This window comes from Nannobrachium achirus, assembly GCF_963921795.1.
Source record: "Nannobrachium achirus genome assembly, chromosome: 6".
Classification (NCBI taxonomy): Eukaryota; Metazoa; Chordata; class Actinopteri; order Myctophiformes; family Myctophidae; genus Nannobrachium; species Nannobrachium achirus.
The window spans coordinates 53,344,934-53,370,625 of record NC_137815.1 but is presented as its reverse complement, the minus strand read 5'-3'; the positions used below and the strand labels follow the sequence as shown (position 1 = coordinate 53,370,625).

The 25,692-nt window shown below is 41.3% G+C and overlaps 1 protein-coding gene across 6 annotated transcripts in view; it reads right to left on the bottom strand.

Moving 5' to 3' along the window:
• Nucleotides 1-25,692, bottom strand: part of arhgef10la (Rho guanine nucleotide exchange factor (GEF) 10-like a) — a 197,378-nt gene that overhangs the window by 19,106 nt on the left and 152,580 nt on the right. For all 6 annotated transcript variants that reach the window (XM_080728639.1, XM_080728636.1, XM_080728641.1 and 3 more), the window contains 3 exons: nucleotides 18,666-18,752; nucleotides 4,843-5,060; nucleotides 1,982-2,139 (listed from right to left, as the gene is read on the bottom strand). In XM_080728639.1, the coding sequence (XP_080584765.1) occupies nucleotides 1,982-2,139; nucleotides 4,843-5,060; nucleotides 18,666-18,752 (463 nt within the window). The remainder of the gene's footprint in view (nucleotides 1-1,981; nucleotides 2,140-4,842; nucleotides 5,061-18,665; nucleotides 18,753-25,692) is intronic.

Here is a 25,692-nt window from a genome sequence, read left to right as displayed (position 1 = left end):
AATATTCTCCTAGCCCCCCCTGGAGCTTTTCTCCCTGTCCTTTTTATTAATATACGTATATATACATAGTATGAATAGTAATATTTAATCGGCATGCAGCAGCCATGGTGTAATTAATCATCCTCCCTGCTTGGGTGGAGGTGGAAGAGAGCAGGAGGGCAGGCTGGCACATTGACACGCTGATGCCAGGTGAGAGGCACCTGGTGAGCTATTGTACTCCCGGTGGCTGTGAAGGCTGTGAAGACTTGGAAGGCTGTACACCCCCAGCTTCATGTCGCCTGAATAAACATGTACAGCGAAGCTCTATTTTCATATCCATAGCGGGTGTGAGAGCGCGAGCCACCAGGCACGAGGGAAGGGAGAAAACAGGAGGTGCTTCCAAGAAAATGGCTTCAAAAGGCGGTCCAACATTAATATGTCTCCGCAAGAGCGAACATTCATATGAAGACGAGGTTCCCTGCGAGTATGACTCTCTTCATCCATGCCAAAGAACGTGTTGCCACACGCTGAACGGGTGCCGAACTGATGCATATTTCAATTCACACAGTCAGTGGCGCGTTCACTGATGATCGCACCAAACATCCATGGTTATTTGGTACGAGCAGCTTGTACTGTACTACGTCCATATTAAATCATGGAAACAATAACACACATAACATAACACTGGAGTACTAATTTGAAAAATTATAATGTTTTGTTTGTCAAACAGGCCCCGATTAGTGATCACTAATGAGAAAAACATTAAATCCTTTTTGGTGTTGTGTCTTACACAAGACACCGAAATGGCATAATTATTTCAACAGAAAAAAGAATAGGAAATAATTACATGACCTCATATCAATTATTGGTTAATATTTCTAAGAGCATTAGCAGTGTAATCTGTTGTGAAATTAGTATATTGTTCCTCTGTAATGTGCTTTCCCGCACGTGGTTGCAATGATGGGATGAAACTATTGTGGCGTGTGCTAAGAATTACATACACACAGTTGAAATGACAGGCCCCATTTGTCACACAAATATGCACAGAGGGTGTTTTATATATAACACAAGCAATCAAGTATATTTCAGCTGCAAAGTAGACACTTGGGATTGCACACTTTCTTTTCTGACTGAGTAATGGCTTATGGTATTTCATCATGTTTCAAGGTTCAACACAAAGGGAGACATTGAAAAAACATGTTCCAATGAAATGAACAAAGTCTTGTCATCACTGAAACGACTTCACTTGAACCATACATAGCATCCCTATTCTGGGGATAACATTCATGTTACAGTACGTTGTTGTGACACATGTTGTGATCTTGCAGATCGGCTATTTTGGGGCGAAGAGATTTGGTGTAGAGGCAAAGAACCAAGTACAGAGCCGGCCATGGTCTACTAAGTACAGTATTCGTTTATTAAGTATAGAGGTAGTTCCGATGAAGCAATCTGATTGGTTGAAATAGCTATCTACCCGTAGCCGATATTCTACATTTCATTAAATGAAATGTAGATTTCCGGAGGAGGCTGGTTTACGAGGATAATCTACCTGTGGTGATATTGAGCATTATGGAATGGGTCTCATCAAACAAAGAAATCAACTGTGCTGGTCGCAAAAAAGCTGCCGGCTCGCTATCATTGTTTTCGTAGGCGATGCCTTGTAAATGGCTGAAGTTCAGGGAAATAGTAGCTAAATGTGTCATTAAAAATTAAAATGTTCTATTGAATATCTTAATTACAATGAAATGAAGTCGACATGTTTTTTTAAGGGTAACTGTTGTATAATCGCAATATTACACTTAAGGGTGTGTGTTATCGTGATTATCAGCACTTCTGCACTGCCTATGGAACTCGCCTTCGGCTCGTTGCAGGCGTGCAGATATTCACGATAACACAACCCTCTCGGGTAATATTGCTTAAATCAACATTCAATGGGCAGTAGATATTACATGATGGTCCAGCAATATTATGTACAGTACTGTATAACAAGGAATTACCTTACCTCCAATACTTCTTCTGTACACCATGACAGTCCCACTCCGCAGGCCTGCAAACAAGAAGCTGGGGGAATGTTTCAGGCAAAGGACAGGGCAGCCCTCGGGGTTAGAGAGGGTCAAGAGGCATTGTGCTGCGGGGTCCACACTGCCATAGACCAGGATACTGCAGGTAACAAGAGCGGCAAAAGCCAACATGATGAATGAGCATCATTTGTAATGACAGAGTGGCTCGTTTTTATGCAGTTTGATTTAACAGTGCACTTTGGAGCAACGCATTGTGAATGTGACCACTCTGTCTCTCTCACGTTCGAAATGCCATCTGAACTTTGCTGAACGTGTCTTATTGTCTTTCATAGGAATGACAAATGCACACCTTTTCTTTCCTCATCCCTGTGCCTTAAAAGAAAGTGTTAGGCAGCATTGGATTTGACAGCCTTTTGTGTGTGCCAAAATGCTGAAATTGGATTTCCTTTACATCTTCCCTCTTTTCCAGGGGCAGGTATTGCAGGAGTGGAATGAGTCAGCATAAACAAAATGCAGACATCTCCTCTTATTTGAGTTTTCATAAAAAATAACAGAGGAAAACAACAGAGAGAATAACAAACCACGGTAATATTAAGTCTAAATCCTGAATGCAAGCGTGCTGTTTCCCCTCCATCTGGGAAAATAATTCATTCACTATGGCTGTGACAGAGTCTGAGATTAAACATACCCCCCATTACCCACCCCAGAAATAAGAAAAATATATTGGATTTGAAAATGAGAAACAGTGATCGTAGCCTAGCAGGGGACTTGAAGGGGCTCTGAATCAACTCAGATTTCTTGGTTCAATGATATATTGACAGGCTAGAGCTAGAGCTCTCAGGGGACCATAGCAACAAGATAATACTGATTATCGCTTTCCACAAAATTTGACAAAAACTTCAGAAGAGTTTCATATTTTATACTTTTTTCTCTGTATCTGTACTCAGGCGGCCGAGTGTCTAGTCGGGGACCGGCCAACTCGGGAACGATGTAAATAGGGAATGAATGCCCCACCCTTTAATGCAAACCCCATACCTGTTGTCATAGGACCCGTTTTGACCATCTGTTTGCTTGTGTCCATTTATGCCCATATATGGAGATCTCTGCAGACACAGTGCCGGTTCCGGAAAACTCTGATGTCAGACATCAGCTCCGCATACGGGAGTCCATGTTATGCCCATATATGTAGATCTGTGTGAATTCCCTACTATTTAATGCAAACCCCATTATACCTGTTGTCATACGACCCGTTTTAACCATATGTTTGCCTTTGTCCATTTATGCCCATATATGGAGATATCTATCTGTCTGTGTCCATTTTATGCCCATATATGGAGATCTCTGTATCTGTCTGTCTGTTTCCCTTTTATGCCCATATATGGAGATCTCTGTATCTGACTGTATGTGTCCTTTTATGCCCATATATGAATATCTCTGTCGCTTTTTGTTTGTTTCTTCTTTAAGCAGAATACGCAGATGTCAGCAGCTAGATCTGTGACATCAGAACACGTCATACTGATGACATTCGATACGTAACCATGGAATATTTTGTTGACTCATGTGGCGTACATGATGTCAGAGTCTTTTATAAAGTGATGTCACAATGAGTCCGCGCTTGCGCCGGTTTCCTCCGAAACAGTCTGATGTCAACAATCAGCTCCGCATACGGTGATTCCGAACGTTTCGCGGCGGTTCGGGAAAACCGCTCGTCGCGTCGGGTTGAGGCCGGGCACGTCATTCCGCGCCGCGGCGGGGAACGCGCGTGCCGAATCTGAAGCCGGTGGGACAAATGGTTCTCGAGATACGCGGATTGCACACACGCACGCTCACAGATATTTCTCGCATTTATAGTAAGATATACGTCATTTGACATCATTATTACTTTGATATCATTTACGCAGCGACGCTAATGGCCATAAAAATGTCCCTGCTGCGTCCCAAACGTCTGGTAACCACCAGGCTAGTATTTATTGATTCATGAGTTTTTAATGATTCATGAGAATCTTTCAGAACACACATGTTGCTGTCTGTTGTATTAAAGCAGTAACATTAGTGTGCAGATGTGCTTCATTTGGTCTGATTCATCCCTCGATCTGCTCTTATTTGTCGACAGTCAGCAACATGTCACTACCAATAGTTGTTAATTGAATGCAATTAAAAGAGAGGGGATACGTATGATGCAACAGTGTTTCAATTGTGCGGACGATCAATACAAATACAGCCCTCCATGCTGATCAGATGCAAATGACATCTCAATGACACGTTTGAAATGGGCTGCATGATCTGCAGCAAGTTTCAAACAGGATTCAGAACTGGTTCTGATTTGGCCACAGGAGACAGCTGGAGTATTTTTTTTTTGTTGTGACTCCTCTGTAATATTATTGGTATTATTGTTGAAGACATTCCTTATAGGGTTTATGGATACTTCAGTGCTTCTGTTGCTTCAGTGCTAGCTTCTATCTTCTTTTTAAAGAGTTCCCAATACAGCTAAGCCCAAATATGGAGTATGTTGTATGAACTCCATGTGTTGTCAAGGCATCAGGCGCAAACACTTCAGTCAGCTCCATATATGGGCACAAAAGGGCATACACTGATGAAATCAGCAATCTCCATGTATAAAGGGATATGGACTGATAGAGATTTCCATGTACAGTATGGGCATATTGGTCGGATCGGCAGCGTAATGTAGGCGTGAGTGCATAACAGTAAAGCACTCTACTACAGTATATTACTGTATTTTGCTGTGATTCGATGTATAGTAACTATAGAAATGGGGGGGGGGGGATATCTGTGAGTGCCCTCTCAGGTAATATTGCTTCTCTTGTAAGGAATAGAAACTTGCCTCCCGTCGTCCAGCCCCACAAGGACCGTTCTTCCGATCCCAGACGGGACGGCCCTGTAAGCCCCTCCTTCCACCTCTTCAGACAGACATGGCTCAGGCACATACTCCAGACAGCGGACAGGCGAGCCCACCTGCAGGCTCTTGACCGCCCGTGGCGTGGGCCTGTTGAGCGAAAAGATCTCCAAATGACCCTGTGATCCGTCATCCCCACCGGCCACCTGCGGGGAGAAAAAGACGGTCAAGCAGAAGGTCAAGAGCTCACTTGGATCAAATCATCACGCCATAGGTAATGATGATGATGATGATGATGATGATAAGAGGGACAATACTTTATTATCAGAGGTTTCTGAAATACAGTATGTTAGCAATAGCACATTTGCAAAACCTAAGATAAAAGAACAAACAAAATACATACATTTAACAGAAGAACACAATCACATAATACAATGAGGACCTTCAGCATACATCTGGCTTTGGAGGGATGACGTTCCATATTGAATCTTAGAATTGACTGCCGCACAGAATTGACCTTATTAAACCACTTAAATCTTACCCTTAGTGGTAAGTCCTCCTAGCCTGGCATTACCAGACTGACCACGTGGGATCACTCACAAAGTTCTCCACAGAGTAACTTGTGAGTGATCCCACGTGATCAGTCCGGCAATGCCAGTCTAACGTCCTCCTGGTGGGGGCTAGGTGAGCCAGTAGGGCATAATAGCAATGGCAACACAGACATGTGTGGGAAGGGATAATACATGGAACACTGTGTCTGGTATTTTATGGCAACAATTCATATTCACTGTGCAGAATATGGTTGGTGTCAGAGACAATGTTGTTGGCAAGACATATGGTATTATAGTGGGCTGATTCAACAATCTTGAAGCAGATTTTCATTTGGTGGAAGAGTTTTGACTTCAAAGTATTAGCAGTATATTATAACAGAGATAAAAAAACTATAGAAGAATTTGTCTACTCGCCCCAAATGACCTAAGGCGGCGGAGACAATGAAGTTTTTGTTTTGTTTTTGTTTATTGCAGATAAATTCAATGTTTCCCCAGGTCAACAGATGGTCTATCATTATATCCAACTTGTATAAAAGTACATGCTTTATTTTTTTCATTATGAATAACAATATGAGCTTTAATGAACTATACCATTGAAGGAGAATGAAAGAGCAACAGAATTGGAAGGGGAGAAGGATGTGTGAAATCTCTCTAAGCTCTGACTTTCACAATCTGTGTTCTCTACCTTAATCAAGTCGAAAAGAGGCCAGAGGATAATGGGCCTTTACTACAAAAGGTATTCGCCTGTGGTGAAATCTCGCTATTTCTATGTGTCATTACTTCGACTACGGGAGGGTCACCAGCAGCCGCAGCTCCCACCTCTCTCCCCAACCCATATCTTCCTTGAATAAACATGGCCTTCTATGTATATTTAAAATAATCAAACCAACAAGGAAACTATTATATAGTTAATGACTAGTGACTGAAATGTATAGCTTCCATTAAATGTAGATAAAACCACCCTACGCTGTCTAAACGTAATGCTGTGGTCGCAGAAATCTAGCGCACAGAGCCCCATTCACTCACAATGTTAAATTTCGTACATGTGCAGTTCACTCTTCAATGCAAGTCTACGGAGCTTCCGTGTGCGCTAAGTCCCTGCGCCCAGAGCATAGATATATTATGTACACATAGAACGTACTACACTGACTGCTGCAGATGAGATTCCCTTCCTCCTTCTATGCCTGTTATGTCTATACTGAGTTATGCTTCGACAAACGACCATATCGCAGTATCTGCGATTTACAAGCCCACAACTATGCTTGCAGATCGGCGATGTTTGACGCGCGATACCGTCGTACATCGAAGTACAAAGCAAACTTGTTGAGACATGAAAAGCAACACAACTCGTGAGTTCTGAACAGAAATACAAATGGTTTGGACCGTTTGTATGATACAGTATTAAGAATGCTGACTTCATACCAAAACAATACATGTATTTGATTATTTTGGCACCAATACTTTTGTTATTTTACTCAAGTACATTTTGAATACAAGACTTCTACTTGTAACAGAGTATACTGTATTCTACATTGCAGTAGACCTATTGATTGATACTGCAGTAAAGAATGTGATTGTTTTTCCATCAATGAGTAAAAGTTAAGCGATAAGGTGATAGAGGGTTAATTTTCTGCCATTGTCTCATGTTATGAAGGCACGTTTTGTTTATTATGATGTATGCATTATGTGTGTATTTTGTGTTTTATTTACAAAAGAAAAGCCTTCCATTGAATTTCATCATCATGTATTTATCAGATTGCAGTAATAAACTTAATTGGGGGTTATACAGTGATGATACCTTAGGCTTGGTGCATGTTTGCTTGAGTTTTTTTTTTATAGCATGGCTAGTGACCCCGCTAAATTGACTAGCCGCCACTGGTCACCAGCGTCGGCAGGTTAGCTACTCACCAGCATACATGTTTTATACATTTTGGAAATCTTCTGCCCCTAAATAAATGTTCTAGAAAATACATTTGTTTTATTATCAGGGGCGACATATCAGGAAAAAGAACATTGTGTACAGTTTTAGTTACTTTTTTTTTGTAAAGCCTCAGATTTATTTTTCTTTCAGTTAACTAAAATGATGTTTTTCCCTTTAAATTCTAGGTTTAATTATTTCATTAGTTTTAGTTAAAGCTGCACTATGTAACCTTCCTGTTCTACCTCGGAAGTGCAGACTTTTTTTTTTCTTTCTTTTTTTTTTTACCATTGGGAGCTAATAGAGCCTGCCTGTATGTATCAGGGGATACATTGTGTCAAACCAGAATTCAACTAGACACAGGATCTAAATGCCTCAACAGAAGAGCTGGGAGACAAAATACAACCGCCCCAATTGTGTAAATTATATATATTATATATTAACATACATTACCATACAGATTGGACAGAATTACATTTTATGCATTAAAAGAAAGTATCACAGAGCCACTTTAAAGTTCTATTATGTAATTATTTGAGTGAATAAAATGTTATTTTGTCTAATCTGTATGGTAGAATATTTTAATACAATATAATGTGGGGTGGTTTAATTGTGTCAATACCTCTTGTACTGTTAACAATCTTGTTAATAAAGTATTCAATCAATCAATGGTTGTATTTGGTCTCCCTGCTCTTCTACTGAGACCTTTAGATCCAGCTCATAACTGACTTAACATATTGATTAGAAACCAGATGTTCCGCATTGATTTTAACAATTAAAGTAAAGGTTGATTTGGGGCGTACGCCGTACGGACACTTAAGCCATGGCTTTGCAAACAGCTAATTTGCCATCAAACACGTTAGCTGAGGGTCAACCAAGGTCTGTTGTACTACTGAGTACAGTGTTATTTGAACTACTGTGTCTTAATCCTGTAAATCACTGTTTCCCAAGCATTGGGTAGGGACCCATTTGTGGGTCACAGACAGATTTTTATGGGTCCCTTTGCTTTTTGTTTCCTACATTTAGTTTTTTTTATTATTATCCAAAATATTTTCGTCGAAAAACATTCCCAAAAGACCTTTTTTTTCAGGAATTAAAAACAGAAATCCATAATTGTGTCAGTAATTTCATGAAGAAATCAAAGAAAAATCAAAGACATTACATCAATTAGAAAACAAAAGAAGTAGTGAAGTGGTGGAAATAGCCAATCTACAAGTTCGCAACGCGGCACGAATGGATACATTTCCCATTTGTTTACAGTCTGAATACAAATGGGATATTTACTTCTCTATCTCTATGTCGTCCTCAGACGAGCCCTCCATCATCCAGTCTCCAGGCATCTCGGTTCTCCATACATCTGACCAGCTCATTTGTGCTATCTGCACCAGCATCTTTCTTTAGCACGTCCATGCACTGTAGGTTAGGTGTGAGACGTCCTGTCGATCAATGCCTGTGTGTTGGTTCCCACATTACAAGCTTTTTGGCCTGGGAGTTCTTGGTGTCTAGTCTCATCCTCCTGACTGCTATCTTCTCTGATACACTTGGTAGTGCCCCGTACAAACACTTTTTGGTGATGTGTGATGTGCTCGTCCTGGTTGATGTTCAGTACCACACACAACATTCTGGTATGGCACCCTTCCGTATTTACTTCTGGTTTCTTAAAAGAACCCACATTATTATTTAAGTTACATAATTTTAATATTTAATCATATTTTCATAATATCACAATATTAGTAAATGTTAAGTCCTGATTAGGCCATGTTTTCTACACAGTATTGTCCATGTGCTGCTTGTTTTATCAGTAGCATTAGCCACTAACATAATCGGCAAACTTTCCAAAGCTCCGTATAAACAAATATATTGCACAGGGACACACATTGTTCCTTCTAGTTTCCAAAAAGCCCGTAAAGCAGTCAGCTTGACTCCAAATTCCCAAAATCACACCGTTGATGAGTTTTAACTTCTTTACTTGACAATAAAAAGTTGACAAAACAAACAAAAACGGTACAGATCCAAAATGTGTTCAAAAAGTGATTTCTAGTACAGTGATTTTTCTATCGTGGGTCAAAAAACTTAGCCTGGCGGGGCCCGACGTCATCTGCGTTCACTCACTCATTCCTTCCACAGTATAACGTCTGGCCTTCGGCCTATTGGTAGCTTGAAAAGTGGGCGGGAGTACTTGCCTTGACAGACAGACTCCTCTAACCAATCAGCGTAGCAAAACAACTCTCAGCCAGTCGGAAGAACGGCAAACAAACACGTTTTTTCGGCCGATGAACTCCGCTAGCGCATCCCCCGTGTTACTTTTTAATTGTTGTAATTGTTTTATTGTTAGAGCGTTAACTGTTACACTTGTTGCATCGCGAGGGCAGCCATTGTTGTTTTGAAAATGCTGCAGCATCATGGACCAATCAGGGAAAGCTTTTCACTTGTTGTCAGGAAAGACTACGTTTGTTGTGCGTAAGCAGTCACTGATTGGCCCCGATCAGAGAATAATCAGTATACTCGCTGCCAATCCCCGGAAGTCCAGACGTTATACTGTGGAAGGAATGAGTGAGTGAACGCAGATGACGTCGGGCCCCGCCAGGCTACAAAAAACTGTGTTTGCTCACAGGCTTCTTGCTCAGAACTGAATTACCGGTAGTCTGCTGGACACAGCTGCTGTAATGTACAATGAATTAACTTGCTTGCAATACAATTGGCTGCATTCTTAATGAACTAATATGAACTGAATTACACAAGTCTGTATGACATATGTAATCATGAAATGACAGGTCAGCACAGCCTGACATTACAGCACACACACAGTAACTCAAACAATTAGACTTAGAAAATGGCTCGTACACACATCATCATTGTGTGTGTGTGTGTGTGTGTGTGTGTGTGTGTGTGTGTGTGTGTGTGTGTGTGTGTGTGTGTGTGTGTGGGTGTGTGTGTGTGTGTGTGTGTGTGCTTGCATTCATCTCTCATCTTGCAAGTACACTGGACCGATCAGTGTCATATTTCTTGTGCACGCTGCCAGTAGGCAGTGTGCACAAGAAATATTGGTCACAGACAACCACGTTATTTTTGTGAATTCATAACCTCAGACCCACCAGCCCTCCAGGCTATTGGATCGTTCGCCAGGCTATGGAATACAACACAGTTATTTTCTGTCAAAGATATCTTGTTGTTATTCAAATTAATGTAGATTGATCCGAAAAGTCGAGCCCAAAGTATTCCCTCAAGAACATATTGATTTACAAACTAAATTCAACCATCCATGACTTGTTATGATGTTTGCCCAACATCAATTATTAGTTCAGTAGTGTTTTATTAACATTGGAAAGAAATGTAAAAACATAATAAACAAACAATAAACACTAAACTATTTTTTTTCCAAAAGGTTTTATCCCACGATTTTGAACCCATTTTTCACCCAGTGCCGATTGCCTAAGCTGTAATCCTGGGCTCTGCTCTCCCTCTGCCAACCTGGGGAGAGCCCCGAACTGAGCTCATGCTTCCTTCAGTGCATAAGGAATGACCAGCTGCTTCTTATCACCTGACAGGGGGGAGCTTCCCGGTTGGACGTAGCGCGTGGAAGGAACACGTTATTCCAACCAGCTCCTGTCCCCTCCATCAGGCGCCCCGGCTGGCCAGGGGGAAGCACAGGACCATAGAGACCAGGATTACTGCATGTTTTTTGTGAGGGTACGTACCCTAGGAGACACAGGGAGAACATGCAAACTCGAAACGAACCCAGGACCTTCTAGCTACGAGGCGACAGCGCTAGCGACTGTACCACCGTGCCCCCCAAAAGGCATGTATTAACAGCGGAATGGTCCTTAAGACTCAGTTCCTCCACAAAAACAGCCTTTCTTTTCTATTTGTTATATTTTTATAATAATGGCTGTCAATGCGACAGCAGAAGCCTGTAAACTCTTGTCTGGCACAATTTAAATTAGCCAGTTGTTGCTACCCATTCCCAAACAATTCTGTGTCAAGTGTGTCGCTGTTTGTTTTTCAATATATAATGTAGGTGCCTGATCTGAAATGCAATGTCCTTCCTGGGAAAAGAAAATGTATGTGTGCACGTGTGTGTGTGTGTCTGTGTGTGTGCGTGCGTGCGTGCGATGTGCGTGCGTGTGTGTGCACGTGCATGTGAATGTTTGCGGGGGGTGCTTGTTTACTAGAAGATGTATTCCTCTGTATGAATCATAGTCCCTGAAAATGACATGAGCTAAATATAGTCTTTAGCTCTTCTCCTCCACTCTCACCCTTATTTGCATGCAATCATTTGTTTGATTTGTATCAGCGCGCAGGATCTGGACGGGAGCGATCCCGTGGGCCCCGGAGAACGAGCCAGAACAAATAATGGTCTGTTTCACAGGGAAAAAGAGAGAGATAGGGAGGACTTATCTTGCAGCGAGGCTGCCCCCCCAAAAAATCTACTTCGAGTGACTCTGTACAGCCAACACACAGAGACAAACTCTACCACCACGTACACACACACACACACACACACACACACACACACACACACACACACACACACACACACACACACACACACACACACACACACACACACACACACACACACACACACACACACCTCCATCTGCCCATATAAACCACTCAATCTCACACGCAAGCACAAATGCGCGGCCACACACAACACACACACACACACGTACATGCACACACAGGGATGTGTGCGAGTCACCCCTGTCGCCAGCACCATGCACTTTCTCCCTCTTCTCGATTCAATTCCCCAAGATATCTAGTGAAATTACTGTGGCCTGACAAAGTCATCACTATTTATTTAGAGGAATAGATATCTGGAGTTGTGCCCTGGACAGGTTCCTCTTGCCTGCCAGGGAGCAGAAAAAACTTCCCCAACCGTAAATGCCCTGCCAGCATTAATTAGATGGGTCTGGACCAAGCAAGGAAGTGGGTTGGTGGGGGCAGGAGGCATGGTGGGCTCCACTCAATTGTATTTGCCACTTCAGGGAGCCAAAATGTATGGGTCAATAGAGCGTGGATTGACTCTGAAAAAAAAGCAGCATACCAAATTGTCTCTCAGTGACACTATGGATATTCGCCACTTGAACACGGGTAATAAGGAGAGAGTTAATGGCAACTTTATCGTCTCTTGAAAATTGAGGGATGGGAGGCTGGAGTAAAAGTGGGACAGCGAAGGTGGAGGCAATACAGGGCAACACTTGTGTATTAGGCTGATTAGAAACAATGTCATTACTCAGAAGCCCAGAGAAACCCCTCAAGCCAATCTCACTTTAACATGATTAGTGTCAGCCCTTATTTGACAAGCCTGCCAGGGAGGTAGAGCTCAATGGGGGTGGGAATGCACAGCACTTGTTTATCCACGCAGGATCCGCAGGACTTCACTATTAATCCTGAGTTATACGTAGCTGTGTGCCCCGTGTCGCACAACTGAAAAGAGGGCGTGCAACATTCAATGACTTTCACGATTGATTCTCTCCAAACGTTCCACTCTTTATCTATGCTCTAGACCAGGGGTGGGCAACTTTGATGATGGCGAGGGCCACTATATTTCCACCTTCACTCCGGAGGGCCACATTGCATATTGCTACGTCCTACTTTGTCATTCTAGTATCTCATACAAAAGAAGCAAAAATAGCAGATCTACAAGCTCAAAACTCATCGCAGCGCCTATTTTTACTTCTTTTGAATTGGAATCCTGAATTATTTCTTGTTATTTTTTTAATTGGAATCCTGAAATTTAATTAATACTACTAAACTAGTCATTAAGCTACTAATATAGACTGACGGAATTAAAGCAGGTCATGTTTGGAATTGTAACAGCTGAAATCAATAACATATCAGTATTCCGGTATTAACCTGCGGGCCGCATTAAGTGAAGGTGGGGGCCGCATGTGGCCCCCGGGCCGCCAGTTGCCCATGTATGCTCTAGAGTCTAGACTGACAGATATCCCCTAAGTTACGAATAGTACTTTAATCTTCCATAGAAGAAACAGAACAGCAGTGGAACTATGGTTTCATAGAATCCCTTGGGTTGTTTGGAATCCCTAAACCTAAATGATGTAAAATGCATTCAGATGCTGTACTAATGGTTTCCCAAATTTCCCCACAGGGACAGGTCTGTCTGTCTACTGTATCTATCTATCTACAGTATCTATCATGCACTTACATTTGGAAATCTAGCAAGCTCAGTGTGTTCAGGAACAGTCTCTGATATCAGCTAAATCTGTGAGGGACGACACTGATTCCGACAAAAGAAGTCTGTCAAAAACATCTATGAAAAATACATGAGCAGGGTCACATTGCTGAAGGCTATGATATCAGCGTGTCAAGTGCATGGGGATTAGCAGTTCTGAGCTGCACCAATGCGGTGGACCCTCTTCCAGCACAATCAAGTTTCACGTCCGTCTCCCAACATCAACAATTGTATTGTCCCAAATGGGAGATTCGGTTTACCCTCAGCCATAAAACACAGGACGTGATAAAATAACAAAACCTTTTATAGCTGGAACACTTGCAAGCAGCACGTGCACAAGCCAGATCGGTCGTGCCTCCTAACTGATGCGGGAGGACAAGCTCAAGGGGCTTTAGACTGATCTGTAGTGATACAGCCTCCGAGACGGCCTCAAGGTCAAATAGCCTGGTCTCCCTCGCACACTGATATGGTTGTAAGCTATTCTAAATGCCATATACTGTATACAGTATCTCCTTTTCCCCATCTTAGCCAGCCCCAGATCCTCTTTTAAGGCTGAGTTATACGCTGGTGCCGCACACTGAAAATAGCAGCAAATCTACAAGTTCACAAAATGTCGCAGTGCGTCGCGTCGTGAGATTTAAGTATAAATCAGGCTTTGTAATGAAATCACGCCAAAAAAAGAAAGAAAGAAAAATGAATTATAAGAAAAAATAACTTGGGAAACTGAGAAAGGCTTGCCTGTGTGTCCTAGGGGGGCTTCATTTGATTTAAACACCTTCTCCAAGTCTTGGGAGGATTACCCAATAAATTGTCCACTTTTGTGAAAAAAAAAAAATTAAAAAAGAAAACGAAGAATGGGGGTAATAAAAATGAAAAATGAAACTTAAAGATGATCAGAACGATTTATTTTATTTTTTCCAGTGAAATCTCTTCCTCCTTTCTTCCTAAATCCAGTTATATTCCCACAAGTGCAGGCACTGTGATACACTAGTCTGCCACCACATTTTTCCCCCACTCATCATAAAACTCCCTGTAGTTACCTTCTGCACATTTTCATACTATATTAATTCAGTTTCCTAGCAACATTCGCCTTTTTCTTTTTTCAGAATAAGTCCTATTCTTTCTTTTTTTTTTACATTTTTGTGAATGAATGTACAATGTAGGCAAGTTTGACATTAAACCCTAAGGTAAGGCCGCTGCGATTTATCTCTGCAAAGTAAGTACTTAATTATTGTCCTATTGTACAACAGTGTCATGTGCCAAACTACAAGCCCACAATATGTTGCGATGCAACACGTTGTATGCTTGTAGATCAGCAATTTCTGCCACACGAAAAAAACGTCATACGATGAAGTATAAATGGTTTCATCTCATGTAAATCTTTGATCTGAACTAGGCTTGAGGATAATCAGATAAGCCTTTTGCAAGTAATTTCAGATCTGTGCCTGGACATAATATGCATGTGTTATTTAACAACTTGGTATAGAACCCCAAACTGGAACTTAAAGCACACAATATGTGTTATCACAAAGTGCACTTCTCTCATTCATGCACCGAGAGGGGGGACTGTGCAAACTGCAGGAGATAAGTGTTTCTGAGTACACATGCCAGTGCATTTATTACATTTCCCAAAGATCATTTTCGCAAACTGAAAATGATCTGCTTCTAAAGAGCAGGTGTATTTTAAAGGAATGTTGTGATGGGGATGGCGACAGTAATGAGTAATGTACTTTATGTTAAAGGAAGGTTGTTGGGGATGGCAGCAGAAGAACAAGAGACAGACACAGACCCCGGAGGTATGCCGAGATAATCTTTAGAACAACAGTCACACTGTCTCTACTCCCAGAGCAAGAATGCATCAAAGGGTATAGATTATTCAGTCACGCAATAATTACTCTATTGCAAGAAATCAAAGATGACCTTGAACCTCCAACACAACATTCTAATTCCATTCTGGCAATAATTGACAAGCTCCTTGCAGAGTCATGTACCCCCCCCCCCCCCCCCCAGCAAATCAGTACCCCCCCCAGGTACTGTAAGGAGCTATAGATTACATTCACATTCACCTTCCATCAACCAGCACATTTACAGAAACAGAAAACACATAATTGAAAGATCAAGTCATCTGTAATTCAAACCAGCTAAATATCCTGGATTTTACAGTGCAGGGAGACCTCATCCATATAGCATCTAGATTCTATACACTCCATCTGATGTGCTATGAGCACATTGCTCTGACTGAGTCAGCTCCCTGATCGCTGCGGTGGCTTGTACACAACCAAAACGTTTCTTTTGTTTGTCTTTTCATGTCCTGCCAACTCTTTCTTTCAGGGGTTTGATTTGTGATTGTGACTCCAAACTATTAAATGTATAATCCCCCAAATTCATTTTTTTGCATTGTGTCCCTCCAAAATATTTTGGCAATCTGTTACTTTATTAATCAATATTTCAAATTCAGTTTCAATTTAAGTATGCCTTCCTGAACTGGTTGAGCCTGCAAGCTCTGTATTCAACCTCACCTTTTAAGGGATTAGTTTACCATGCAAAGAATTACTTATTTTCTATCACTTGCACACACCCCTACTCAATGGAGTCTTCTACTGGAGACACTGCTAGGGCTGTCACAATAGACCGTTTGTCAGCCTTCTGATTGGTCCCTGAGACTCCCTGACTGGCCAACCAGAAAAAAACATTCACTTTTTGCTATCGGGGGTGGAGTTTGTGCAGTGGAGAATATTGAATGTGGCTTTCAACAACTGTCCGCAGTGCGCGACACGGAGATCGGCCGGTACGGTGATAGCGACGGCAAGCGTCAAGCGATCTCGCTCATCATAACGAATAAGCTTCAACAAACTAGTTCACATGTACCTTATCAATGGTCTAAGAGTCACGATTGGGTACATATAATTTAAATGGGCAGAATTACGAAAAGCCAGCCTATTATGTGAGGAGAAACATTCTCTCTGTCCTCTTCCTAGTACCCAAGATGCAATGCGCTTCTCTTTCTATCTCTGATCCAGAGGATTAAACTAATTAAAACATTTATTTTTCGGGGGAAAACTACTGTTTTGCTATGTAATTACTGTACCTTTTTCTTCCCTTTTTATTAATATCACGTAGATGTGTTTTTTGTGGTACTTTATATAGCTGTAATGAGGCTATGAAGGAAAAAAAAATCCCATCCACTACCACTATAAAAGAATCTGCAAAGAGGATTCTGTCCCACTGGGATTAAACAAATTAAAACATATATTTTCGGGTAAATCCCCTGTTTTGCAATGTAACTACTGTACCTTTGTCTTCCCTTTTTATTAATATCACCTAGGTGTTTTTCCTTTGGTACTTTATATAGCTGTAATGAGGCTATGAAGGGAAAAAAAAATCCCATCCACTTCCACTATAAAAACAATCTGCCCAGGGTTAATGTCCCATCATAGTAACAGGGCAGAATGGGGCGGGATTTGCAAAAGGGTTTATTATTACATAATCGTCTAATTGCAATTATTTGACATAATCGCAATTATTTGACATAATCGGAATCATTTTGTGATAATCGTCATAATCGTTTACATGTTGAAACATGTTCAAACATTTAAAAAATAGTGCTCACAACGTGTCGCGATGCGACACGTTGTGAGCTTGTAGATCTGCTATTTCCACAATCAATGTTCTTTTTAAAGTGTAAAGTTGTCAAATATGTCCTTAATTTCTTTGTATATTTAGGTTATGTCTCATATCTGCCATGTGCAACTTCAAAGCCTACAAGCCAAACAGAAATGTAATTGTCAACGACAAAAACACAATTAAATCGTTAATCGAAATTATTTGAGTGTCAAATAATCGTCAGGTAAAATGTCATAATTGTGACAGCCCTAGACACTGCTGGCCATCAAATTATTGGCTTAGTAATGTGACAAAAACAAAGAAATCTCCATGAATTCAAGGCTTCATGGAATCATGGTATAGAAAACTAGTCGTTCTTTGGTGAACTACTCCTTTAAACAACAAGCAAAAATGCAACTAGAAAGCAGTCCTACTCGTTGATTGCATAATTACTGAAGATGCTGCCCTAGCAAATTAGATGTTAATTTCACGCAGATTGGGAGTGCAAGCTGAATGAAAGACGCAACACAATTTGCGCTCTGCGCAAAAATGCTGAGAGTTCTAAAAACAAGAAAAGGAACACAAACCAACTCGTCTTTGTGAGGTGCAGATTCAGGAGAAACAACATGAAAATGAGGAGAAATAGTTGCACACTCCAGTTCCAAATGCAATTATAAATTTAAGCCTGATTTATATGCCGGTGTTGCATTATAGCAAACATAGCAAATCTACAAGCTCTCAACCTACTATAATTATAGTATAGGCCTTGGCTATGTTTGAGAATTTTCACCTATAATGACCTGCCCAAAGTTGGGATGCCAGGGTTAATACAATTCTGTATTTATTGCATCAGTGAGCCTGTGTCAGGGTTGCAATAGTTTAGATCAGTGGTTCTCAAACCTTTTCATGTTAAAGACCCCCAAATTGACACTTACTGTATTAGCCCACATAACCCCATTTAAAGATAAAAATATGCCAGGGACCCCCATAAGAGAAGATTTTTTACGGCTCTAGTCTAGCTGTGATTCCCAACCATTTTAATTTCAAGGACACCCAGTTGGACATGCATTAGGCTACGGACCCCCATTTAATGACATTTCTCTCTCTGGGACCCCAATTTATATTGTAAAATCAATGTTAATTTAACTCTGAGAGTGTACAAATAGAACCAAATGGACCCACTCTCTGAGTTACATACTCATAAGGGTCCATTTGGCTCCTAACTATCATTTAGCTGGGGACCCCCTGGAACTCCCTCAAGGACGCCTGGGGGTCCCCAGACGCCACTTTGAGACGAATGGTTTAGATGTTTTGGCCTCAACTGGTAAGACCCTGATGGTTATGGCCGAAACTTTGGTCTTGCATCTGGTATAGGAAGGTGCAACATAATTTTCTTAAATGCGAAGTGCTCAGGCTAACAAAAGTTAGCAAAAAAAAGAAATGTCGTGCATTTATGCATGTGCGGGTGTGCGTGCCATGCATGTGTGCTACATACTGTACAGTATGTGTAAGTAAAAGCACATAATGTACTGTAACTTACCCAGAGGTAGCCTTGAGGTAAAGATGTGCTCGCTGCAGAGAAACCCAACAGGGCACAATGAACTGGATTGTGCAGAGCAGCTTCGAGCTGTGGAAGCATACAAATATTGATTTATTAAAACATTCTGTAAATGACTCGACATTTAGACATATCAGTACTAAAAATCGAATTTCACGCAGCTTTGTCATTTCACTTGAGGTCTGACATTGTTTCTTTTCATCTACGGAATCTCTGTACACAAAATGTTCAGAGGCAATCACTAAACGGTGCACACAAAAGCCTCAGGTGTCTGAAAGGGCTGTTCTGAAAACATGTCATGCTGTGATCGAGCCTGCCATTGAATCTTTGAGTTTCAAACCATTATGTTAAAGCCACCATGTTTTGACAGAATATCCACAGTAATAAAAGCAGACTGTTCTTATTATACTTTATTTGAATGGCACCTTTCATTCATAGAATGAAGCTGAGAGCGCTTTGTAATATTGACAGTACACAATATGAAAACTGTCAAGACTTGCAAATAATGAAGAAAGACTCATGGTTCACCTCGTAGCTCTTCAAGAGGACAGATGTCTGCTGTGGATATTAGATCTGGGACTTTTTTGTTATGGCACAGTCAATCTAATCACTACGCCACCTAATAAAATCCCAACACCCATGTCTGGCTACCTGCTATGTTATGCCAACCATGGCTGTTGTGTGATGCAACTCTTTGTCATAATACTGTAGTTAAGGGATGTGCATTAGGTCTTTCATTAACATTCATAGTGTTAACCATCCGTGTTTACCTGTGAATGCATTATTATTCATGTGTTGGTGCATGCTGGTATTTTCAGCAACCATTCAAGATAGAGCCATAGAATAAATGTTCACAATGCACAATGGGCCCAAGGAACAAAGACAAATGATGTACACTATAACTGCATGGGCACATTGGGCCAGATTCATCAATCTGGTCGTAAATATAGTGTAAATAAAGTGGAGATGTTTCAATTGCCCTCTCCCATTTTCTTCCTCTTTACCCACATTACAGCACTGATCCAAATTAGCGCTCGTAGCTCGGTTATTTTCGGCTAAGAGATTTGGTGTAGAAGGAAGAAAAAAGGTCCCGAGTAGGCTACAGACCACAGGGGGACCCTGGTCAAAGTATAGTATAGTGCTATGATTCCCCCCCTCCTCCAAAAAACTGTACAGAAAGAGTTAAAATTAGGTTTTTATGTGGCCACACCCACCAGTTCATTAAGTATGCCTGGTTGTCATGGTGGGTGGTGACCCAGCTGAAGTTAGCCACACCCACGTGTGTTGGGTGAATGGTAAAAGGGGAGGGGATGATTATCTCCAGATAGAGTGATGTCACTCTATCTGTGTTTTTGGATCAGCACTTTTGACCCACAAGGTGGCAGCCTTCGAGAAAGAAATCCAAAATGCAAAGGGAATACATAATTGCTCATAACAACCACACCAGGGGGTCTAATGAAATACTGTCAAACTCCTAGACACATGAAAACCTGAAAAAGTACAAAACTATGGCACCACCACTTTAAGACAGACAGTAAATGGGGTTGTGTGATTCCATCAACTTGCCTCCATCAACTTAAATGATGAAAACAGCAATGGATAAAAAATAGCAATGGTAGCTGCAGTACCTCATTTGTAATAAGCTGGTTCCCCAGAATACCAAACATGCAGGCGGGGAGGAATTTACCACTGCTCCTCAAGGACACTGCACATTTTTTGGGCAGACATTGATGTGTCTGCCCAAAAAATAGGGACCTCAACGTGTTTCACATTGTTTTGTTGCCTTTTAATTCTTTGTGGTCTGGCTTATTATGATCTGTGTGGGCATCAACAAAATCAGAGTGCAGCAGTTGGAGGTTTTCAGACTGTTTACAGATCTCTTAGGGAACAGGTAAGCAAAGTACTGGACCTCTTGGATTCAAGGAGGCAGCATTTCGCTATATAACAGACCCTAAACATGACCAAAACTTTACCCTAACCAAAATGATTTAGCCTAACCCTGACCTTAACCAAAACAACTTAGCATAACCCTGACCTTAACCTAAATAACGTACCTTAATCCTGACTTAACCACAATAAGGAGCACTGTCCATTTTGTCAATGGTTCCCCTATATTAATAACTTTAACCCGTTCTAGACCAGGCCCATTCTACTTGAGCGGGATGGCCTTGATCCAACTAGGAGAGGAGCCCAGAAGCTGTCTGATAATATTTACTTTTATCTCAAGGTATAACAATTTGGTATGGCAGGAAATCATACCCATCACGCTAATTTCTATAGACATGACTGTTTCCTTCCATACACTCAGAGAAGCTCATTGTGCATGTACAAGCTCATTGTGCTAATAATGTAAAACAAAAACTAAAAGTACATTAACATACTGAGGAGCTCATCATTCAGTTTAACCAAACATATTTGACCCTACTTTGCCCCTCAAAGACAAGAGGTCAAAAGCAGGCCAGCCATGGTTAAAATGATAGCACTTGGTCTGTCAAGACCAAGTGCAGAAAAGGTGAATGTAAATGGATGGTATTAAATCACCCCATGATATTCAGAAAATTGAGACATGCATACTAGCTGCCGGCCCACTAGCATGCATGTCTCAATACTACACAATATACATAATTTTCTTCTGAAAAAAGAAAAAAAGAAAGAAAAACGGCACCCTGTCTTTAAAGTTGCATCACTCAAAAGTAATGTAACCTCGTTATCCAACGTCTGGTAATGCCAAATGCCAAAGACAAATCTCTTATATTTATTTTTCTTATTTTTCATTACGCTCCTGTACACATCCATTTTGTTGTTTTGGTTCAGCCCAGGACATGCAATATCTGTGTCAAGAGAGTGTGTCAAAATGTGAAGGCCGATAAAGCATTTCCATTTCCCGCGGATGTATGGAGATTGATGGAGTCTATGATTACATACGTGGGGAGAGAACATTTTCCCGCCATGGTAATTCCCAATCCTGGAAATGCAGAAGGTATTTACTGTGGACTCCCAAATGATTCTTCAGGTGATATGTGACATTCACCTTTGGAAATTAAATTGGTCAAACCTGGGAACACACATGGTTCTAGATTAGATTGCGGTCCTGTGCCACGAGGGACGACATGCTATTTATTACCACTAAAGAGTGGCACACATCAAACGAAAGGCAGCACGCAGCAGGTTAAGAAAATCTGTATTCTGTGGACACGTAGGCTTGATCTGAAAGATGGCTGATATGGTCTGTCTGAATGATAGAAATTGACATTTATAGAGCCAAGAAGAAGGAAGGAAGGTGGGCGAGGGGTTGGGGAGGGTTATTGGCCCCGGGTCTTCTCTGTGTGCTGTTGAATACAGCAAGCCTGTTCTGACCAGCACTCAGTTAGCTGGAAATGGAATCATTTTAATGTTGCTCTCTCTGTGTGTGTGTGTGTGTGTGCATGTGCATGCGTGCGTTTTCATGTGTGTGCGTGTGCGCGCGCATGTGTGTTTGAAAGACGAGACGGTTAATATGGTGGGCCACGTTGGCAGACGGTTCATCTAATTTCGTGACATCCAGCTGGGAGAGGTGTGTGTGTGTGTGTGTGTGTGTGTGTGTGTGTGTGTGTGTGTGTGTGTGTGTGTGTGTGTGTGTGTGTGTGTGTGTGTGTGTGTGTGTTGGGAGGGGGTCAGCGACGGATGCTGCGTGCCTTTAACTGTCGTCCTCCAAGGCGGCAAACATCAATCACAGGTAATTTATAGCCTTCCTCCCTCCAGAGAGCCTTCTCCTTCTCCTCTCCCACAGGAGTGTTGTTTGTAAACACAAAATGTTGAGACAGTGGAAATGTTTTCCCCCCTCTCAATTGCCTTTCTACACGTCTGTCCAACACACGGGGTTAGATAACTCCAATCACCGGCATCTATTCAAATTTATCACAGAGACGCATGGTCTCAACCTTTCTCCACATCAATCTCACACCCTCACCTCCATCTTCCTCATCTGTGTCTCAATCAGTTTCTCTGCTCGATCAATCAAACCACCAATCAATCAATACATTTTCACAGCTCATGCGTTTAAATGCAATACAATGTGCTTTCCATTAAGTGAAAGTGAACAGACAGAAACAAATATATAATGATGAAAGGAATAACAAAGAATATCTGAAACTGAAATAGAAAGAGGCCACCGAACCTACAGTAGCAGAGTACATACCTGGTTACCTGCAGTGTTATGCTACTGGAAAAATAGGCCATTCCAACGAGTCGTATAATGATCTCTCTAGCAGCAGAATGTTGTTTGATTAGGCCAATGACGCAAGGTTTGCATGTTATGTCTGCTGATGGGCAGTGGTGTAAATCAGTGGTTCTCAACCTGTGGGTCGGGACCCCCAGGGGGAGGTCCCCAAATTATTTTGGGGTCCCCCCAGATGATTTACTTAATGTGAAACATTGTTTTCTCTTTCAACAGTAAACAAACCAACATAACGTTTAATACAGAGGGCATTTGCACATTTCTAAAGTGAAAATGTAAGGACCTTTTAATACCTCTAAAATGACAAATTAAACATTGGCCAAATTGTCAGATATTAGAGGCAGAAATTGTGAAAATAGCCGTTGCGAGGCGTTGTGAGCATGTAGATCTGCTATTTTCCAAAAAGAACTGTGTTGTACAGTTCAAATATGATTATTTTAGGGGTCCTGGCTTGAAAAGGTTGAGAAACACTGGTATGAAGTAATTAAGTACATTTACTTAAGTACTGTACTTAAGTAACATTTTGAGAGATTTATTCTATACTTTGTAGGTTTTGATTATTATTACAAACATACATTAACCGCTTCAACCCTAAACAGCCAATCTACAACATCACAATGCGTCGCATCGCGACGCATTGTGAGCTCGTAGATCTGCTATTTTCAAAATACTTTATACATTTCTAACTTGTGAATTCTGCACAATTACTACTGTTCATTTTGGTACATTTTGATACCAATACTACTTTTTGAATTACGGACTTTTACTTGTAACAGTATGTATTTTCTACATTGCAGTATTGATACTTAAGTAAAACATGTGAGTACTTTTTCCACCACTGCTGATGGGCACACAGAATGTCATGGTGTTCCAGTAGGAAATCATTATGCCTTCTTGTGAAAAGCCACGCCCCCAACCCCGCCCCCAACCTCTTTTGGAAAAATCGATGTACAACCCTGGCCTTCAGGCTGGTGGAGATTTTTTTTTAAAAAGTGTGTCGTGTAAGGGCTTAATAGCTTCAAATAAATATTTTTTATCGAGAGGGAGACTATTCCAGACGTGGGTCCATAAGTGCACAAGGCAGTTTCACCATACTATATGGATACCAAGGACTTCCGACGTAAAAAAAAGACCGTAAAAGGACTTATTTGGGATGCTCCTTTTAGGTAGGTTTTTTTTACACTTTAGGAGTGTTTAACTGTACTTGTACTGTACTACATTTTCTTTTTTATTGTATTGACTATACTTGTACTGTTCTCCATTTTTGTCTAATAAAATACTCATTCAATCAATTCGCGAGAGGGAACGAGTCTGTCTCTGGATTTAAATCCAGGGGATGGTTTTCTGAATTATTAACAGATAAGAGATTTTGTACATCTTCATGAGCAGACAGAAACTCTCTGGAAACTCTCATGCACTGAGATTGATAGCTGAACATCACTTGTGGGCAGAGTCTGTTTGAAATAAACAGCCAACATGCAAGACGGAGGCAGTTCACTAAGTTCAGAATCATCCTTAGGGTATGCGTTTATCAGTCAGTCAATGGTTGGAGATTGAGAACAATACAACTGTCCGTTAAGATATTTGAAAACTGTGCTCTCCTTGCAATTTTTATGCTCCGATAGTATAAGGAAAGGCGGCATACACGATGATAAAAATAGATTTCCAATTCTCTCTTTCTGTTCTTTCTTTCCTTGTCTTTTTCTCTCTCTCTCTCTCTCTTCCCCATTTATTTTTGCCATCTCTCTCGTTCTGTCCACTTCCTCCTCTGCTAGCCTTCCCTCAAGAGTAGGCAAGATGTTTTTTGATAGGTAATTAAGCAGCAATCCTTAGTCCATATGGAGGCCCTGCGGTTAGGAGCAGGAGAAAGAAACAGTGAGAGAGAGAGAGGCAGGGGTGTCACAAGGGGGGGGGGGGGGGGGAGTGGGACTGAGTTTCTAGGGCCCAAGGTGGAGGGGCCTTCATTATTTTATACTTTAGCTATAGAAAAATAGCAGATATACAAGCTCGCAGCGCGGCAACAAGTGCAACGCTGCGAGCTCGTAGATCTGCTATTTTTGAAAAGTCGTGAAAATGTGTGCAAACCTTTGAATATATGTATTTTCTAAGCGAACATTTGTAACTCAAATTTTGCTTCTGGGGGGTCCCCGGAACAAAATATTTTGAGATGGGGGTCCGTGGCCAAATACATATCATTTTGGGGGTCCTTCACATGAAAATGTTTGAGCGCCACTGACATAGAAACATAGGTGTTTCAAAAAATCTTAGAAGGATTTGAACTATTTTCACAGATTTTCACAATTTTTCAAAAAATAGCATCTGCTATTTTTCAATAGTTAAAGCACATGGGCCCCACAGTGAATCCTTGCACCCAGGGCCCAGAATCTGGTGCGACACCCCTGGCAGGGTTGTCAACATTGGACTGTCAGAATCCAGGAGATTTATTTTTGGGGGGCGCGCGGAACTCCCCAACCGGGGTCTGGGGGGTCCTCTCCCCAAAACGTATTAATAGATATTTTTTCCTGTGTTCTGTTGAATTTTGTGCATGTTTGATACATTTATCAGGCTTACTTTACTAGCATGGGTACAATTTCAGCCTTAAAATGCCAAATGTTGTTGTACAGATTTGATGACTGAAGCAAAAGGACATCTTTAATAATGATTTCTCATGTTTAAGTCATTACTTAAGTGAATAGCTGTATGATCTTTCTTGCATGCATTGCCCCCACCCCTAAAGCGGGGGGTCTGGGGGTCCTCCCCCAGAAAAATTTTAACATAGTAGATGTAATTTCC